Below are 15,761 nucleotides of genomic sequence, written 5' to 3' on the forward strand. Positions count from 1 at the left end.
ATCATTAGCTGTCCTGAATACCTATATATGAAAATCATGAAGATATCCTGTCACCCAGCACATACCTGTCTTGAGCGTGTACAGTTCAGATCTATAACCCATCTGTTGCTTCAGTTTGAAAGGTCATCCTTCAGCTTTTCTTCAGTGATCAGGGGTCATGATCACTCTTGACCCCGCATCATCACTGACGCCCGCACAGGACCCAACGACACTGATGTACCGGGGCAGCCCATATCCACAACATCAACGTGTTTGTGTCAGTGTTGTGTCAGTGGAGAACAGTGCTTATATAGTCAACCACTGACTAGTAATAAACTGGGGAGATGACTGGCGAACTGTGCATGCCAACAAATGGGACCACAGCCTGTAACTGCACACCTAGAAATGCACCTATAAGTTTACCTAATAGTACGGCTAGTGATTATAGGCACCTGTTTCTAATAAAATGGCTTATGAGTATATTGCAATGCACAAGAGAGTACACATGTATGCAGACATCATACTGGCTTTAGATTTAATCCTGTGTATTAATTCCAGGACCCTTTACTGCTGACCACACATGCCTACATACATACATACATACATACATGCTATGAATTTCTTGTTTCTTGCTCTGCAGCTGTGATTAAAGACACAAAAACTGCATTGTTCAGTAAACTCTGTATCTCACTAATGCCGTGAGCCTTCTCAAGAATAAGGTAAAGTATATATATATATATATATATATATATATATATATATATATATATATATATATATGGTTGAGGCGATCACTGCTTAAATACCATTTATATTAACATATGTATGTATTAATACTGGATATAATTATATTTCTGTTGGTTTCAGTTTTGTAGTACTTAAATAAACAAATCAGCTATTATGCATATTCACCTTTGCTTAAAAAGTGACTTATTCAAGGTTCAGAAGCCACAACTGTCCACATCATTCAAGTGTTACTGAATAAGTTGTACTTAAATAAATAATATCTGATATCTATTTCCTCTTCAGAAATGCGCGATGTCAAACAATTTGCCATATAAAATTTCAATATAGTTTTTTGGACGGCAACATTACTTTAAGAGTCTGCTGAAACAACCACGGCCTTAAATTCGGTTTACTACGGCTCACCTGCGACTTATGCCACCAGCTATAAGCGGATGAAGAATATTCTTTATTTTCACACAGCATTTTTTAACATTTTGTTTCCAATAGCATGCTAAAACACCCCACAAGGAGCGAAAACTGACACTTTCAACAAAAGCTGTTAAATATAGATTTTTTTTTGTACAATTCTGCGAGGTCTTCCACCGAAGACAGATCTTAACACAAGTTCAGAACTTGTTAGAACTCCGCACAGGCATGCGGGGCGTTTTCAGAGTCCCTGCGAGGACTGAGACTCGTATTTACACGTCCATTAAATGATCTGCCAACGCAGTACGTCTCTGTGAGCCCTAAAAGAAGACGCCAAATGTCCACCCGACACCCGTCCTTTGCTCGGGCACGCTTCTCTGTATTGCACGAGTCCGACATGTCTTCTATATGTGCCTCGTCTCTTCCCGTTTCACGTGCTCAGCCTTGTCATGGGCTTTGCTCTTCTTGCTCTGGTGCGTCTTAACGTGTTTTGCCAAGTGGTCGCTCCTCATGAATCTCTTGCAGCAGTCCGGACACACGAAGCGCTTCTCCCCGGTGTGTGTCCTGAGATGCCTCTGCAGTTCGTCCGACCGCGTGAAGCTCTTGCCACAGAAGAGCCAGTTGCACACGAACGGCCTCTCGCCCGAGTGCCAGCGCAGGTGCGCCTTCAGGTGCGAGGTTTTGCCGTACACCTTCCCGCACCCGGGCACGTGGCAGATGTGCTGCTTCTTCTTGCCCGGCTCGTCGCTCGAGCTGTTAGACTGGCAGTTCGGGCAACGGCATCTGCGACAGCGTCGCGCGGCGGCGAGGGGAGACTTGGTGTGCAGGAGGGCGGCGATTTGGGTCTGGTACTGCGCGAAGTCCGTGTGTCCAAGAACCAAGCTCCTCTGGAGCGGGAAACGATGAGGCGCGAGGGACGGAGGGTGGCTAGCATGGTTGCCTTGTTGGAGGCTCCACCACGGAATGTCCTCTCCCGGACTTGGCGATAACTGTCTCTGCTGCTGGTGGACCAGGCCTGAATGTCCCGGCACAAAACCGGGCATCGCGGCCGGGATGGACGCTGGCGCTGCGTACGTGACGGCAGGGACGTACGTCGGAGGACAAGTGGACTGTAACGACTGCATTGAGCATGGCAGCATCTTAACGGGGGAAAAGTCGTAGGGGTACGCGGGGTCCGCCGGGGGCGTCAGTGGGAGCTCGTGCTGAGAGCTGTAGGACAGCTGGGATTTGGATGGTAGTCCGAAGGAGGAATTACTGGAGACACTGGACTGAGGGTTCGCCTCGTTACTCCATGGATGGAAAATCCGCGACGGCGACCCAAGGGTCGCGTCGTAGGGAACTTGGATGAAGTCCGCGGGACTGGATCCGTGGTGATGCCCGATCCTGTTACACGTCGCTGCCAAAAGTGCCAGGGGAGAGTGCTTGCTGTTCTCCGGCGAAGAGTTCGGAGTACGGTCCTGAACAATCGAAAAGAGAGGCGTTAAAAGCTAAGTACATGGTGGAGGCTTGAAAAGCATGGACTGGACACCGGATGGAAGACTGAGGCGCACCTTGGCCATGTGGAGCCCGAGAATGCGCCAACAGTCATCTAACCCAGACAAAAACGCGAAACAAGGACATTTATACAGTTTAAAAAGCACACCTATTTGAGCCTGTGACACAAGAATGGTCTCCCAAATCGAGTAAAGATGATAATACTCGATTCTCACAGGATCGTAGCCAAGTTCACGTGAAGTGACATTAGTCGCCGCGCGGACGCTTTAAATAAAAGCGCGTTTCCACTAGTGTTTAAAAGTTGACAACGAACCTGCAGAAACGCCTGAAGAGTCTCGTTCCTCAGCACGGCGACTGCTGCCATGGCAAAACTTTCTCCTTTGCCTCTTTCCCACAGTCTCGACCACCAAGAATGAGAGCTCTGCAAAAATAACAGAAAACTCCGTCTTCTCATGGAAAAGTGGAGCCCCGACGCGTCCTCTCCTCGAGATATCCTGCGACTATCTGAGGACTGAAGGATCACTTCTTAGGATTTGATAAGGACTTTGGTGGGCCGCCAGCCAGTCAGGAGTAAGATTTATTACTTTGAAGTTTGCCGCTGCCCAATCATCAAAGAATAGCGGCGCTTTGAGAGAGGGAAGCAAATCCTTTGAATCCACAAAGCTCCTATGGTGTGTTTGTTGGTCTGGATAAAAGGGCTGATTATTAGGGGGATGGGAAGGTGGAGATAAAGGCGGGACAATTAATGAAGTAATCACTATGTGGGAAATGTATATACACAAATAATTGGATTTTCTTGATCAAAGCCCCTTCACCGCCTGGAGACCCGGGTACGGGATGCTGGGGGCAGCCCCTCCACCCCCCACTTTATTGTAATTACAGATTTGCAGCGTGGCCCGTTGGGACAACACCACTATGCTATCTCGAGAGATCTCTTGCTACAGAATTGTTTGATAGCTTCACGTGGAGAGGCGAGAGAGAGACGGGATAATGCGATTCAACATAAAGTTCACAATCCTCGTGAACCATTTGTTCCAAATCCTTTTTTTTTTTCCAGCGGAGAAAAAAATGCTTTTAAATCTACCACATTCTCATTGCACTTCAACTCAAATTTACACACTATTAACACTGCGAAAGTTAAAATGATCTAAGATTCCATTTATTTGATGTGATCATTGCTTTAACAAGCAAACGAATTAAAAGCATTACTTATAGAAGTATAGATCATACACGACCAAATAAAACCTCAGTGCTAGCGGGACAGCGCGGTAATATTTATATACCGTATTCCAACGTACCCTAAATGAAAACCACTATCTGAATTGTGCAAAACGAATAACAAATGATGCCTCCGTAGTTTACATGTCGAGCAATTAAGTAGAATAACTCGACTCATCAGCGGTGTCCAAGTGACAAAAACAAGACGATATCTTATTTTGGAGTTTCCTGAAAAGTTGAGCCTCCGTGAGATTCTGTGAGCAAGGGAGGAGTTCCAGGAACGTGGAACCGCTTTCCGTCTCCCGCCCGCCGCTCCGCCTATACCTCGTCAGCATTTCATCCGTCTGTGGAACAGAATGTCAATGACCTTTAGACACCCGAGCCTACAGTCTAAGGACAGCAGTAATCTACTGCTCATAACTAATACCTTTAGCAATAGGCTACGCTACTAAATGACAAATGTGCATAACTCTAGTGTTGAATAAGGTAAATGCACTGAAAACTATCTGTAAATGTTTAAGTACCAGAGCCTGAAATATAACTTTTTAAATAGCGGTTTTTTTCGCGTTTGTACAAGAAGGACTACTGTCCCTCTCAAAAAGTGTACAGTATCTGATTTTGAAGTGAGTGTGTTCCTCTGAAGGGAGTAGCCAGTCCGCTCCCGTGGCTCTGCGCGTCATGGGAAAGAAGGGGATTCCCGCCGCGCGAAAGGCACTTTACGCTTTCCTGCAACCTACGGAAGACAGCGACGGACGCACGTTTCCGTTTATGCTTTTGATCGTTTTACCTTTAAAAGTATGAGGTACTTCATCAGGAATGTGCGCATCTCCCGCACCGCTCGCAGAGAGGAGGTGTCCATATGCGTAATTGCGCATTGATCATTAGCTTGGATTTTACACGTCAGAATGAAGCCCTAAAGCGGATGTATATCGATCTGACTTAGAGGTTTCTATAAACATTGATTTTCTAAAGCTACTTTACACATAACTACTGTATTTTTAGGAAAACCTCTCACTCACAAGGACTGTGATTCTTCTAAGGAAAAATAAAACCTTTTCCAGAGTAACTGTTATATAACAATACTGAACATTCACTATATCAACTTTATTTCTGATTTATGGTGCAGTACAAAACACTGTCGAACAGGGCACAGCAACGTAAAAATATCAAACAGCAGCCACTGCTGTTTAAAACATGAGAGCCTGCTCACTTATTTCTTTGGAGAACCTTTCCATCTGTGATCCACTGGTCTGGAATACAGTAATAACTAATCTTATTAAAATTACAAACTCAGCCAATCAGCAATCTAGTAGAAGAGCAATCTCAGTATTTTTTTTTAATGGAACAAAACCTCTTTCATGCTGAAAGAAACTTCAACTCACAGAGAGACCACTGCAAATATTTATACAACACAGTTCAGCTAAAAGAGGGGAAAACATTCTTCAACTGATCAAGCACATGAACCAGATGGACTGAATGAATATTTAACAAGGAAAATATATAGTCTAGGAAGTCTACTTTGATTGGGAGATCTATGAAATCTGTAGCAGTCAGGTAATGTCACAAACCGAAGGGAAAGATGATGGGATTTATGTTGTATACAGAACCCTCGTTTGTTTTTTTGTTTTTACAGCAGTTGGAATTTTAAACTTTGTAGTTTTACAGCTAGAATTGGCTGTCATTAACATTAATTGAATAAGCCACAATAAATGAGATCTCAAAGTTAAACAGTTATTTGTTATTTAAATAGAACACGACAACAAGTAAATGCTTTAAACAATAAATATACAGTATTATGCCTCTGGATTGACTTTAATATATATATGTATTAAGCACAAGAGCGCATGAGACACAATAATGAGGAGACAATCAATGTATCCAAGTAACTCAAAATCCATTTCATACATTAACTCACACAGATTTACACAGTTAGGCATGTGTTATTTGGTAATAACTCTTTAAAAACTACATTTTACTTTATTTTGATACTCGCTCAGGTCAACGTGAAATGAAAAGTTAGACAATTCAGTTTTCTGGGCTACAGAAAAGGAAGAAAAAAAGCTGTTTTCACATCTGTCTCACACAAGAAAGGAAGCAAGAGAAAGTGAGGGAAAGCAGAAGGAGAGAGAAAGAGAGAGAGAGAGAGGGAAAGATGGATAGAAATGAGAGAAGTGCTTGGGGCTCCCGGGTACTTGAGCCGCCGTAATGGTGTCTCGTATGAGAAAACATCTGTGAATTTCCTCAGTGATCTACAACAAAGTCTAAGTCAGAACAGTCGCTCACTGCTCCTTTGAAGTCCCTGCCTGACAGAAAGCTGCCATTGTGCTCAGCCTCCAGTGCGCCGTAGCACAGCTTTACTCTTGCTGCGCTCCGACACCCTCCCCCTCCGAAATCTGATACGGATGCCTCTCCTCACGCCGCCGGGCGGAAAACCAGAGCCGGACGCTTGAAAGGCTGAACTGGGGTGGTGTGCAGACAGGCCTGGCTTCACCAGAGGAGGGACAGCGCACCGTCCGAAGTGGTGACCCCCAGCTCTGTGTGTGGCAATACGGCTACGCACAGCCAAGGGATCCCGGGCACGGTAACTGAAGGGGTCACATTCTGCTTCCTCGAGGTCAATCAGTTCTGGATTCTAGCAAGACAGACACAGAACACATTCTCCTCAGAGCTTTTACAGACCGTATTTTTTGGGATAATATTTAAGGGCTGGTGATGGGAATGTTTGTCCTTGGGAAAAGTAAAACCCCCTTTGTTGTTGAACTAATCAAATATTTCATTTGAAATTCAGAGCTCCTAATTACTATTCACTATTCACATTCACATTCAAGGGCTGCCTACACTATTAAGTCAAAACTCTGGAAAATTGCATCCTTTCATATGAGAAATACAATTACTGGGTGATGTACCTTATTTTAGCCTCAAATTAATTGCACTATATAAAGTACCACTTCAAACATTACAGAAACCCAGGCAAAGCAACCAAAGTTTTTTGTTTTGGTTACTTTACATCATCAGTCACCACTCATCATTTTATTGTCATGATGTCGTAGCACAAGCTTAAAAAAAGGCAGGGCCCTGGGTAGCAGACCCTCCGCTACTGTCAGAGATATCAGTGTGCTCCTCACATACTCGAGAGCCATGATCACCGAGCTAGAGCTCCGTGAGCTGACCCGGCGGAGCAGGGGCCTAAGGTGCTCCTCCTGGCCAGCGCTTCTCACTGCGAGGGACAGATTTGACACCCCCACCCCACCCCACCCCCTCCCCCCGTCGGCAAGGGGCCTGAGCCATCCTCCATGTCCCACCCAGACCCGCCTTCGCTCGCCGGCAGCTGCTCGCTCCATCTGGGAGGGCTTCATCCAGGCCAAACAAAACAGGTTACTCCTTCGGCCATGGCAGCCCCATGTAGCCTTACCCAGTCGGCGCAAACAACAGGGGCTAATCGCAATTTCACGCTCTGATTTTCTTCAGCACCACCCTCCCCCCTGAACCCCGCAGGCATAGAAACGTTAAATAAGCTCATTTTCGGAGGATACGGGAGACATGCTCACCCATATGGTCGTGCGGCTTGGTGCGGCGCGATGCAGTGCCGCACTAGTTCGGCACCAATGAGGCGGCAGCAGCTTCCGTCACGTTGATCTTTTTTTTTTTTTTTTTTTTTTTTTTTTACATCTCACTCGTGACCGGCACTTCCGAAAGTGACTCTAGTGATCGTGGTTCAGCACGGCTCGACCACCGGCGCACGGCCGGTCCGGTAACCAGTTCACCGCTCCTTAAGAGACGTGAAGCAGGGGGTTTGGGCATAGCTCACACAAACTCTTCAGGGATCTTGCTTCTTTATCCCTTTTTGTATTCGCTCTGTGCTCATGCAAATGTGGGTAACTCAGTGGTACACAGAAAGCCCTCAACAAATTGCAGGTGTTAGGAAGCCGAAACAAAGGCCAATACGACCCCTAATGGCATCTCTCATCATTAGCAACTCTTTGATGTGCATACTACACACTCTCTTTTATCTCTCTCTCTCTCTCTCTCTCTCTCTCTCTCTCTCTCTCTCTCTCTCTCTCTCTCTCTCTCTCTCTCTCTCTCTCTCTCTCTCTCGCTCTCTCTCACTTCATTAATGCAGTCTATAGGGAGGGTTCCCCATCCACTACATGCCACTCCCCCACACACGCATCTGACATCTGTTTGGCTGTTACTTCTGTCCGTCACTCAGACATCAATCACTGTTTGAGGTTAAGAGCATGGCACTGCTAATTTGCCGATACTCTAAAGACGCAGGTCACGAGACCGACACAGGTAAAAAACCACCGAGACCGTTTGCCCAAAGTGTTTTTTTTTCCATTCAAAGCCTTGTAATGCCTCTGTGATGATGGTGCATAGCTCCCTTGTGATGAATGCTAGCCAGCATCTCCATACATATGTAAACATATGTCTATATATCTGTGTACTTGTATGAGAGGGACAGAGAGAGAGAGAGGGAGAGAGAGATAGAGAATGCATGTGTGCGCATGTGCGTATCAATAGCAAGTTACCTGCTTTACATCTCAGCAGGTCTGAAAGAGAAGCTTTAGAAACACTACTATTCAAAACTCTCTCTTTGAACTCTGAAGGATACAGAGGCAGGACAATGCAAGTCTATTTGTGTTGATCCTTTGAAGTCCGTCCTCAGTATTAACATGAGGCAGAGTATCCTGTCTGACAATAAATACTTTTCTGCCTTCGACGGATGGATTATGCCTCGTAGATATCTGAAAGGTGGCACGCTGCTTTTGGTACGGTGAAGAAATGCAATTTTGAGCAAACAGCTAAAATGGAGCGAATAACTACACTGGCGCACAACACGGACCACATTAAAGGATCGCTTCTGCAGCTCCAGACTCACAGGGCTCTTTAATGAGACCAAAACAAAGGCTTGTGGTGCTTTTATGGAGAGGTATTAAAACAGACAGGTGCAGGACCTACCCGCGTCACTCCATCTGGGGCTTCAGTGTGAGATCTACACCCGTCTTTGCTCTACAGAGCTTTCTTCTTAGTAAAGGATAAGGCAATTCTGTCTGAAAATAAGAAGGAATAACTTTACATCTGTGCAAAATGATCCGGAGATCATGTTTTGCTTTATGAGATATATTGAGCGGTGTCATGCACAACTCATTTGCGAGTCTGAGAGCCCTTCTGGGTTAGCGGTCAGCCAGGACCAATGGCAACAAGGGGGAGGAAATTAGGAAAAGAAAAACTCCACCAAAGCACAGCACTTCAGAGATTTTCACTGGGACAAAAACTTAAGAGCTTTTTCCAAATTGATTTCCATGCCAAAGCTGGGCCGAAATAATCTGGGGAGAGAGATCTGCGCTAAAGGATTCTGTGAGGTTGAAAGAGACACTCGCGGCTGTTGGAGTGACCTATTTCAGCCTGAGTGCTTTGGAGAGAGGGAATATTCTCAGGCAGGGAATAATGCACATGTAATATTTTAATTACCTCTGGATCCGGAGAGAACAGAGGAAATCTGGACACACTGGGCAATTAGAAATTAGAACCGGGACTTCAGAAGTGTGCGCGCGGGCGCACGCACGCACGCACACACACACACACACACACACACACACACGGTACTGTACACACTACATTATTAGTAGCAGATTCGTAATTAATTCAGCGTTTAGGCAAACCACCATAACATCTTCTCCCAATTGCAAATTCATGGGGTCAACATTTGGTTCCTGTAAAGCCGCTTTGAGATGATATCTGCTGATAAAAGCACCATATAAATAAAATGACATAGAATTGAAATGAATAAGAATTTCCATGAACGGGCTCGTTTACGAGGTTACAAATGGTTAAGGTTTGTCTTATGGGAAGTCCAGGAAGTTTGGTCCATTCCAGCACTCCAGCAGACTAAGGTCATCTGACTGCACTGTGAACATAAGGCACTGTGGCATGTGCACTAATGTTACAGTTACAGAATGACAAGAGAGAGAGAGTGAGAGAGAGAGAGAGAGAGAGAGAGAGAGAGACAGCTCTCCATCTCATAACCCTTCCTACAAAGATAAAAATCTTTGCTTGGGCCCTGGGGTGTCAACAAAATGAGATGAAGTAAATGATATGCAAGTTTGGGGAAAAAATAAATAAATAAAAAATCAGTGCCACAAATCCAGTTGCCAGCGCAGTTTGCCCGACACATCCGAGAAGCGCAGAAACACCCGGAACGTTTATTTCCACGCCCCTGCTCGTCACCACCACCACCACGTTCCGTCAGCAGAGGTGTTTCTATACCGACAGGAAACACAGCAAAGGGGGAACGTTTCCAGGTCTGGTTTTTTTTATGGAAATGCGCCATGATCATAACAGTCTCATCTCTCTCTTTGTCTGTCTGTCTCTCTCTCTCTCTCTCTCTCTCTCTGTGTGTCTCTCTCTCTCCCTCTCTCTGTGTGTCTCTCTCTCGCTCTCTCTCTCCCCCTCTCTCTCCCTCTCTCTCTCTGTCTCTCTCAGAGTGGGGAATCAAGACAGGCTAAGCTGGTTATCTGCCTCTTCCAAGAAGGCCCCAATTTAATGATTTACAGTTATTGGTTTGATAAGATATACTTAATGAAAGAAAGATATCGCACATCTAAATTAGAGGATAGACATTGTGGGGCTTTCCTGAACTCTCTGGGTGGATGTGAGGTTTTGAAATGGAGATACGGGCCACGTTCCTTCAATAAGGGCACTGAGCCCCTGAGTGGACCACGGGAGGTCTGGGTCGCAATGGCGCTCGTACTGTGGCTCCGCTGCTTCTCTCTGTTATGGTCATTAAGACTGGCCCATATGCCTCCACAAAACCAACCTTGCTCTTAAAGCGATCACAACAGAGTCTGTTCAGTCTTCTGTCTGTCTGTGTTGTGTGTGTGTGTGTGTGTGTGTGTGTGTGTGTGTGTGTGCACGTGCGCGCGCGTGTGTGTGCGTGCGTGTGTGCGTGTCAGTGAGTCGGTCAGGACAGCACTGGGAAAAGCGCAAAGAAACTGGCCTAAAACACAGAGCCACTCCTCCAGGTTCTGGTTACTCTGGAACAGAACTGGAGCTGATGTTCTTCACGAATCCTAAATGCCACTGACCCCACACCACCCAGGATGCAGCGCTCTGTTTCTTCAAATGTGCTTCCTCATTTAGAATCATGGATAAGTATATCAAAGCAGAATGTGCTTTTGCTCTTTAGGTGCATCAGAAAGGTGCAGGTAGAGAAAAAGAGAGAGCACGAGAGAGAGAGAGACAGAGACACAGAGAGAGCGAGAGAGAGAGATGGAGAGAGATAGACAGAGAGACACAGAGAGAGCGAGAGAGAGAGAGAGAGAGAGAGAGAGAGAGAGAGACTGAACAGATATGGTTTAATTAGCTCTAGTGTTTATGTTGCTGCTGTAGTGCAGGAGAGGAGAGGTAGCACTACACAAGGAAGCCATGGGAGCTTCTGAGCCTGACTCCACACTCGACTTGAAAAATAAACGTCTTTTTAAGGACCGTTTGTTTTCAGTTCAGCCCATTTCATTCCATCTGAGCACAAACTCTGAAACAGAGACAGTATTGTACCGGCCAGCAAGTACACACAAGTGTTTTTGTTACCTCCTGAGGGACCCCCCCCCCCACCAAAAGATAAAACATCGATGCTCTCCCAAGTTTAGCAACCATCTAAGGTTTCAGCCTGCTCTCAGGCGTTGGCGAGTTTGAATCCTGACAAGACCACAGCCATCTGTGTCGGGGAGTAGAAGGCGGCATATGGCCTCTTGGGGAATGGGTGGGCCTAACCGTATAGATCGGTGTGATGCTAGCCAATCACGAGCATCTGTTAGATCACATATACAGAACTGGGCAGCCGGTGCTCTCCAGGTGTGCCTGGGTGTCCCATGTTCCACTGAAGCGATGCGTCGGCTGATTTCACAGGTATTTCTCTGCGTTCACACGGACAGGGACTTTTTGCCTCTCGTTCCCAAAGTAGCTCAGTGCTCATCGCCTGTGGGCATTTCTGAACTCAAGCTGAACTTTGGGTGCCATGATTTCACTGATGCCATACTGCCAATCCAGTACGCCGTAGGCTGCTCGTGGCTACAGAGTGTAGCTGGGAGCACTGAGGAGAAATCTGGAAACAACTTTGTTATTCAAACTAGCTCATGAGATGACTTTGTCTGTTTAACTGTATTTAAATTTTTCTAATTTTGCACAAATGGGTGATCACAAATGTTCTGCGAATGAGTGTGTGGAAAGAGATTATCAGAGGGGTATTTAGTACTAGTGTTAGTGATGATGTGGTTTACCAGTCCAGTTGAGGACACTCCATTGTGCTCAGTCCCAGTGGTAATCACTACACCATGTCCTAATTTGCATAACGTTAAACTCTGCTCAACTTTGTCACATCAGCACGGCCCACGTCCCCCCGACAACGTTTGAGCTGCTTTCTGTCGCCGGACATCACCAGCAGTAGGGGCATGTTTACGTTCTCTCTGCACCCACGTTGGTAGCTACTGCACAATTATGGGTGAATTTGGTTTGGGAGCTGGGCTGGAATTTCTGATGAGTACATTTTATTTTGTTAGTAATTTATTTATTTATTTAAAAATAAAAATGTATCTATGTCGTATCGATTATGGTTGTGATAAAATGCTTCCTCCTTGTCTCACATTTCCTGAAGCATAGGTACTTGTGTGCTGATTTATAATACATCAATTTACACTTACTGTTTATGAGAAATAAGTACTCAGTCGCCTGTATTCACTTGCCCCTTTATTGGCTTTTGCTTTATATGTCCTGGTTAGGTGTAAAACTTTATTTGACAGTCACACTAATTCGGACTGTAGCTCAGTTTTGTGGTCCGAGACTAACCACTGAGGAAGTGCCTAAAGGTGGCCAGGAGAAAGTTTGCTGAGGAATAGATGGGAAACAGCCTCGAACTGTACATTTACAAGGCTGTGTTTCCAGTAAAATAGCCAGCCAATCGACACTGAACATATGATGATAATGAACTAACAGTGTACTAGAACGGTCTGTGGATAGGTCAGCCAGAGCTGAAGGGCACTGATGTGTTTGGCCGCTACTGAAGGAAGATGCTTGACATACAGAGCTTTCAACTATTTATCTATTTCTTATATTAAGATTCTTTGCTGGCTAACATCATGGCTGGGTTAATTTCAATAATTAAATAAGGTTGAGAGAGAAAACAAGGCCACACTCTACTCTGATACCAGGTCAGGAGTGAACTCTGAACCTGCTGGCTGGTGTCTGGATGGCGTGCGGTGTGTGTGAGACGCGTGTAAAAATGACAGGGTGGGGATTGCCCACCTGCTGCTGTGGGCAAGGGAGGGCAGGGGGCAGTCCGGCATCCTCTCAGCTCCGGCTCACCAGGGGTCCTCCCAAAAGGGCCGGGGAAGGATCTCCAGACTCCTCCTCAGGGACAGACTCCACTGCAGAGAGCAGCTTGTAATACTCATCCTCTGCATCCAAGAGTTTGATCTGCCTGAGGTTTGAATGAAAGAGAGAGAGAGAGAGAGAGAGAGAGAGAGAAAGAAAAGAAAGAAAGAAATGAAAAATGAAAAGGGGCGGGTGGTACAAAAAGAGACAGAAGGGATGAAAAATGAGAAATGCAGAGGGACAGCGAGACAGTGAGACGGGACGAGGGAGGAAGTTAAACAGACAACATGGGTGAAGGGGATTAGACAGCTCGCGCGTGGACGCTGATTTTAGTTTTCTTCAGGGAGCAAATGTTAATCCTTTAAATGTAAGCAGTGATGGGATGGTTGAGAGAGAGAGACTGACTTTAATACGCATCTAGTTAAACCGACCTGGCACACTAAATCAGGCTTTAGTTCAAAAAGAAAGAGTGAGAGAGAGCGAGAAAGTCACTGTATATCACAATAAAAATTTCCATAATGTACAATTTTTCTTCCCTCCCAAGAATAACAGAAAAGCAAGAGCTATTTAAAAGCTGCTTATTTTGAGCCCTGAATTTCCATTCGCAGAAAACACAATCTGTTAGTGGCTTGCTCACTTCCACAGAGGGCCTGTTCTGTTTAGATACGGCAGAAAAGAGAATGCAGAACGGGCAGATATTTACCCAAGTTTTCTGGGTTTCCTCTTGCTCCCCTGGTAATCTAGAGTTGTCTGTAGAGAGAGCACGCACACGCGCGCACACACACACACACACACACACACACACACACACACAAAGCATCACAGAGTCAGAAAAGACAAGCAAATGGACGAACGAATGCTGAACGAACAAACTAGCGCACAAACACGTGGGAGAGAGAGAGAGAGACCCATTAATTTTTAATTCAGAGTGATTTTGTGTTGAATGTGAACAGATGCTGATATCATCAGAAGTCACAGCATAATTTTTTTTGATCAAAGAAGGCCGGGCGTGCCTGATGAAGCATGCATCTTGCTCGGCTTTGATAAACCACATCAATTATTCACCGTGAAGGCAGACATCCCTACATGAAAGCAACAGATAAGGAGCAGAAGCCAGTACTGAAGACAACAGGCTCGGAGTGCAGGGGTGGGGGGTCACGGCCGGCGGCTCGGGGGTCTGGCACAGGTACCGTTAATTGTATTATCATCTGGAAACAAAGTGCGACAAGAGCCGTGATTTGGGGCTTTGAACTCACGTTGAGCTGGCCGTAGTAGAGACTGTCCTGCAGGCTGTTCAGAAGCTTCGGCTGGTGGCCTCGTCGCCGAGGGGCACGGTACAGGACCTTCACTGCTGGATGGACACACACACACACACACACACACACACACACACACACACACACACACACACACACACACACACACACAGATCAGTGGGGAGTGTCGCACTGTGACATCTTTCCCCACTGTGCGTCAATGCAGTAATTGCGTTAAAACTCCACTGTGAGACAAACCTGATGGCAATACACCATGCAGAGATACACATACACCCCCCCCCCCCAACACACACCAGTGCACACAGAGCCCACTGTGCTGAAAACAAAACAAAACAATCACCCAGGTAGCAGATAGCCCAGGAACACAACCACAACTTTAGGAAATGCTATAAGATCACACACACAATAAAACACAGATACAAACCCAAACAAGCAAACAAAAAACAAAACAAAACTACTGCGCGCGGTTTATAAAGGCCTCGACACATTTTGGTCCCAGTTTACACACAGTGATTGAGAATTAATTTACGTCAGATTGACAGGGCGGGACTTGAGACATCAGCCCAACATCGGCTCGGTGTCATCTGAAGAAGGTCACTGTGCACTTTGTGCCGAGACATGTTCAAATACGCAGCATGTATTTATCGCAGTAGCTCTGTGATCTGACGGCTGAATATTCTGTGCGTTTACAATTATTGCAGATCAAACATTGTGTCAGCGTTGCTGGGAAACCCACAGCTCATCTCATGTTCACTCTTAACATGTCTGATCCACAAAAGCACGCGCTAAAATCCGGGACACCTTTACAAGGCGGCATGTATATTTAATGCCTGCTTCTGTTTCATCTCGAAGCCTTCACTTTAACAGAGACAGGCCTCCCCGGCTCATCATCTTTCCGGATCCTTCCGCCGAAGCGGCGCTCAGTAACTTGTGGTTACGGGGCAACTCGGCGAAGCGCTAACTTTGAACAGGCTTCGCCATATCTCAATCCTGCTTAGACTTCAAAGCTAGGAGGTCTCGCTCTCTTTCACACACACTGACACCCTTTCTATCGCTTCCTCTCTCTCTCGCTGACTTCTTAAATGTAATTTCACTTTGCATGGTTTCCATGTACCGCTTTACAGCGTTAACGAGACAGTGATGTGTCTATATTCATGGTTGGTTATGAAAGCTGGGACGCGTATAATTGGGGCAGCGATTTGAGTCACAGCACCATCAAGTACATGCTTTACAACTCTGGTTCAAAAGACTTCCAGAGGTTGACTGCCATGAAAC

At 45.8% G+C, this 15,761-nt stretch overlaps 2 protein-coding genes across 2 annotated transcripts in view; both read right to left on the minus strand.

Moving 5' to 3' along the window:
- Positions 1 to 867: 867 nt before the first annotated feature.
- Positions 868 to 3,319, minus strand: sp5a (Sp5 transcription factor a). The gene is made up of 2 exons (XM_027016587.3): positions 2,939 to 3,319; positions 868 to 2,588 (listed from the first exon to the last, which is right to left on the minus strand). Exons 1-2 carry the CDS (start codon positions 3,077 to 3,079, stop codon positions 1,536 to 1,538), a joined length of 1,194 nt encoding a protein of 397 aa, XP_026872388.2. The 5' UTR covers positions 3,080 to 3,319; the 3' UTR covers positions 868 to 1,535.
- A 2,317-nt stretch (positions 3,320 to 5,636) lies between these two features.
- Positions 5,637 to 15,761, minus strand: part of myo3b (myosin IIIB) — a 57,950-nt gene continuing 47,825 nt past the window's right edge. The window contains exons 32-35 of the mRNA XM_081713694.1: positions 14,466 to 14,560; positions 13,913 to 13,959; positions 13,141 to 13,315; positions 5,637 to 6,475 (exon numbers count right to left, since the gene is read on the minus strand). Coding sequence (XP_081569820.1) covers positions 13,186 to 13,315; positions 13,913 to 13,959; positions 14,466 to 14,560 — 272 coding nt within the window. The 3' untranslated portion in view covers positions 5,637 to 6,475; positions 13,141 to 13,185. The remainder of the gene's footprint in view (positions 6,476 to 13,140; positions 13,316 to 13,912; positions 13,960 to 14,465; positions 14,561 to 15,761) is intronic.

This window comes from Electrophorus electricus, chromosome 4 (genome assembly GCF_041902795.1).
Source record: "Electrophorus electricus isolate QZ-2024a chromosome 4, ASM4190279v1, whole genome shotgun sequence".
Taxonomy (NCBI): Eukaryota; Metazoa; Chordata; class Actinopteri; order Gymnotiformes; family Gymnotidae; genus Electrophorus; species Electrophorus electricus.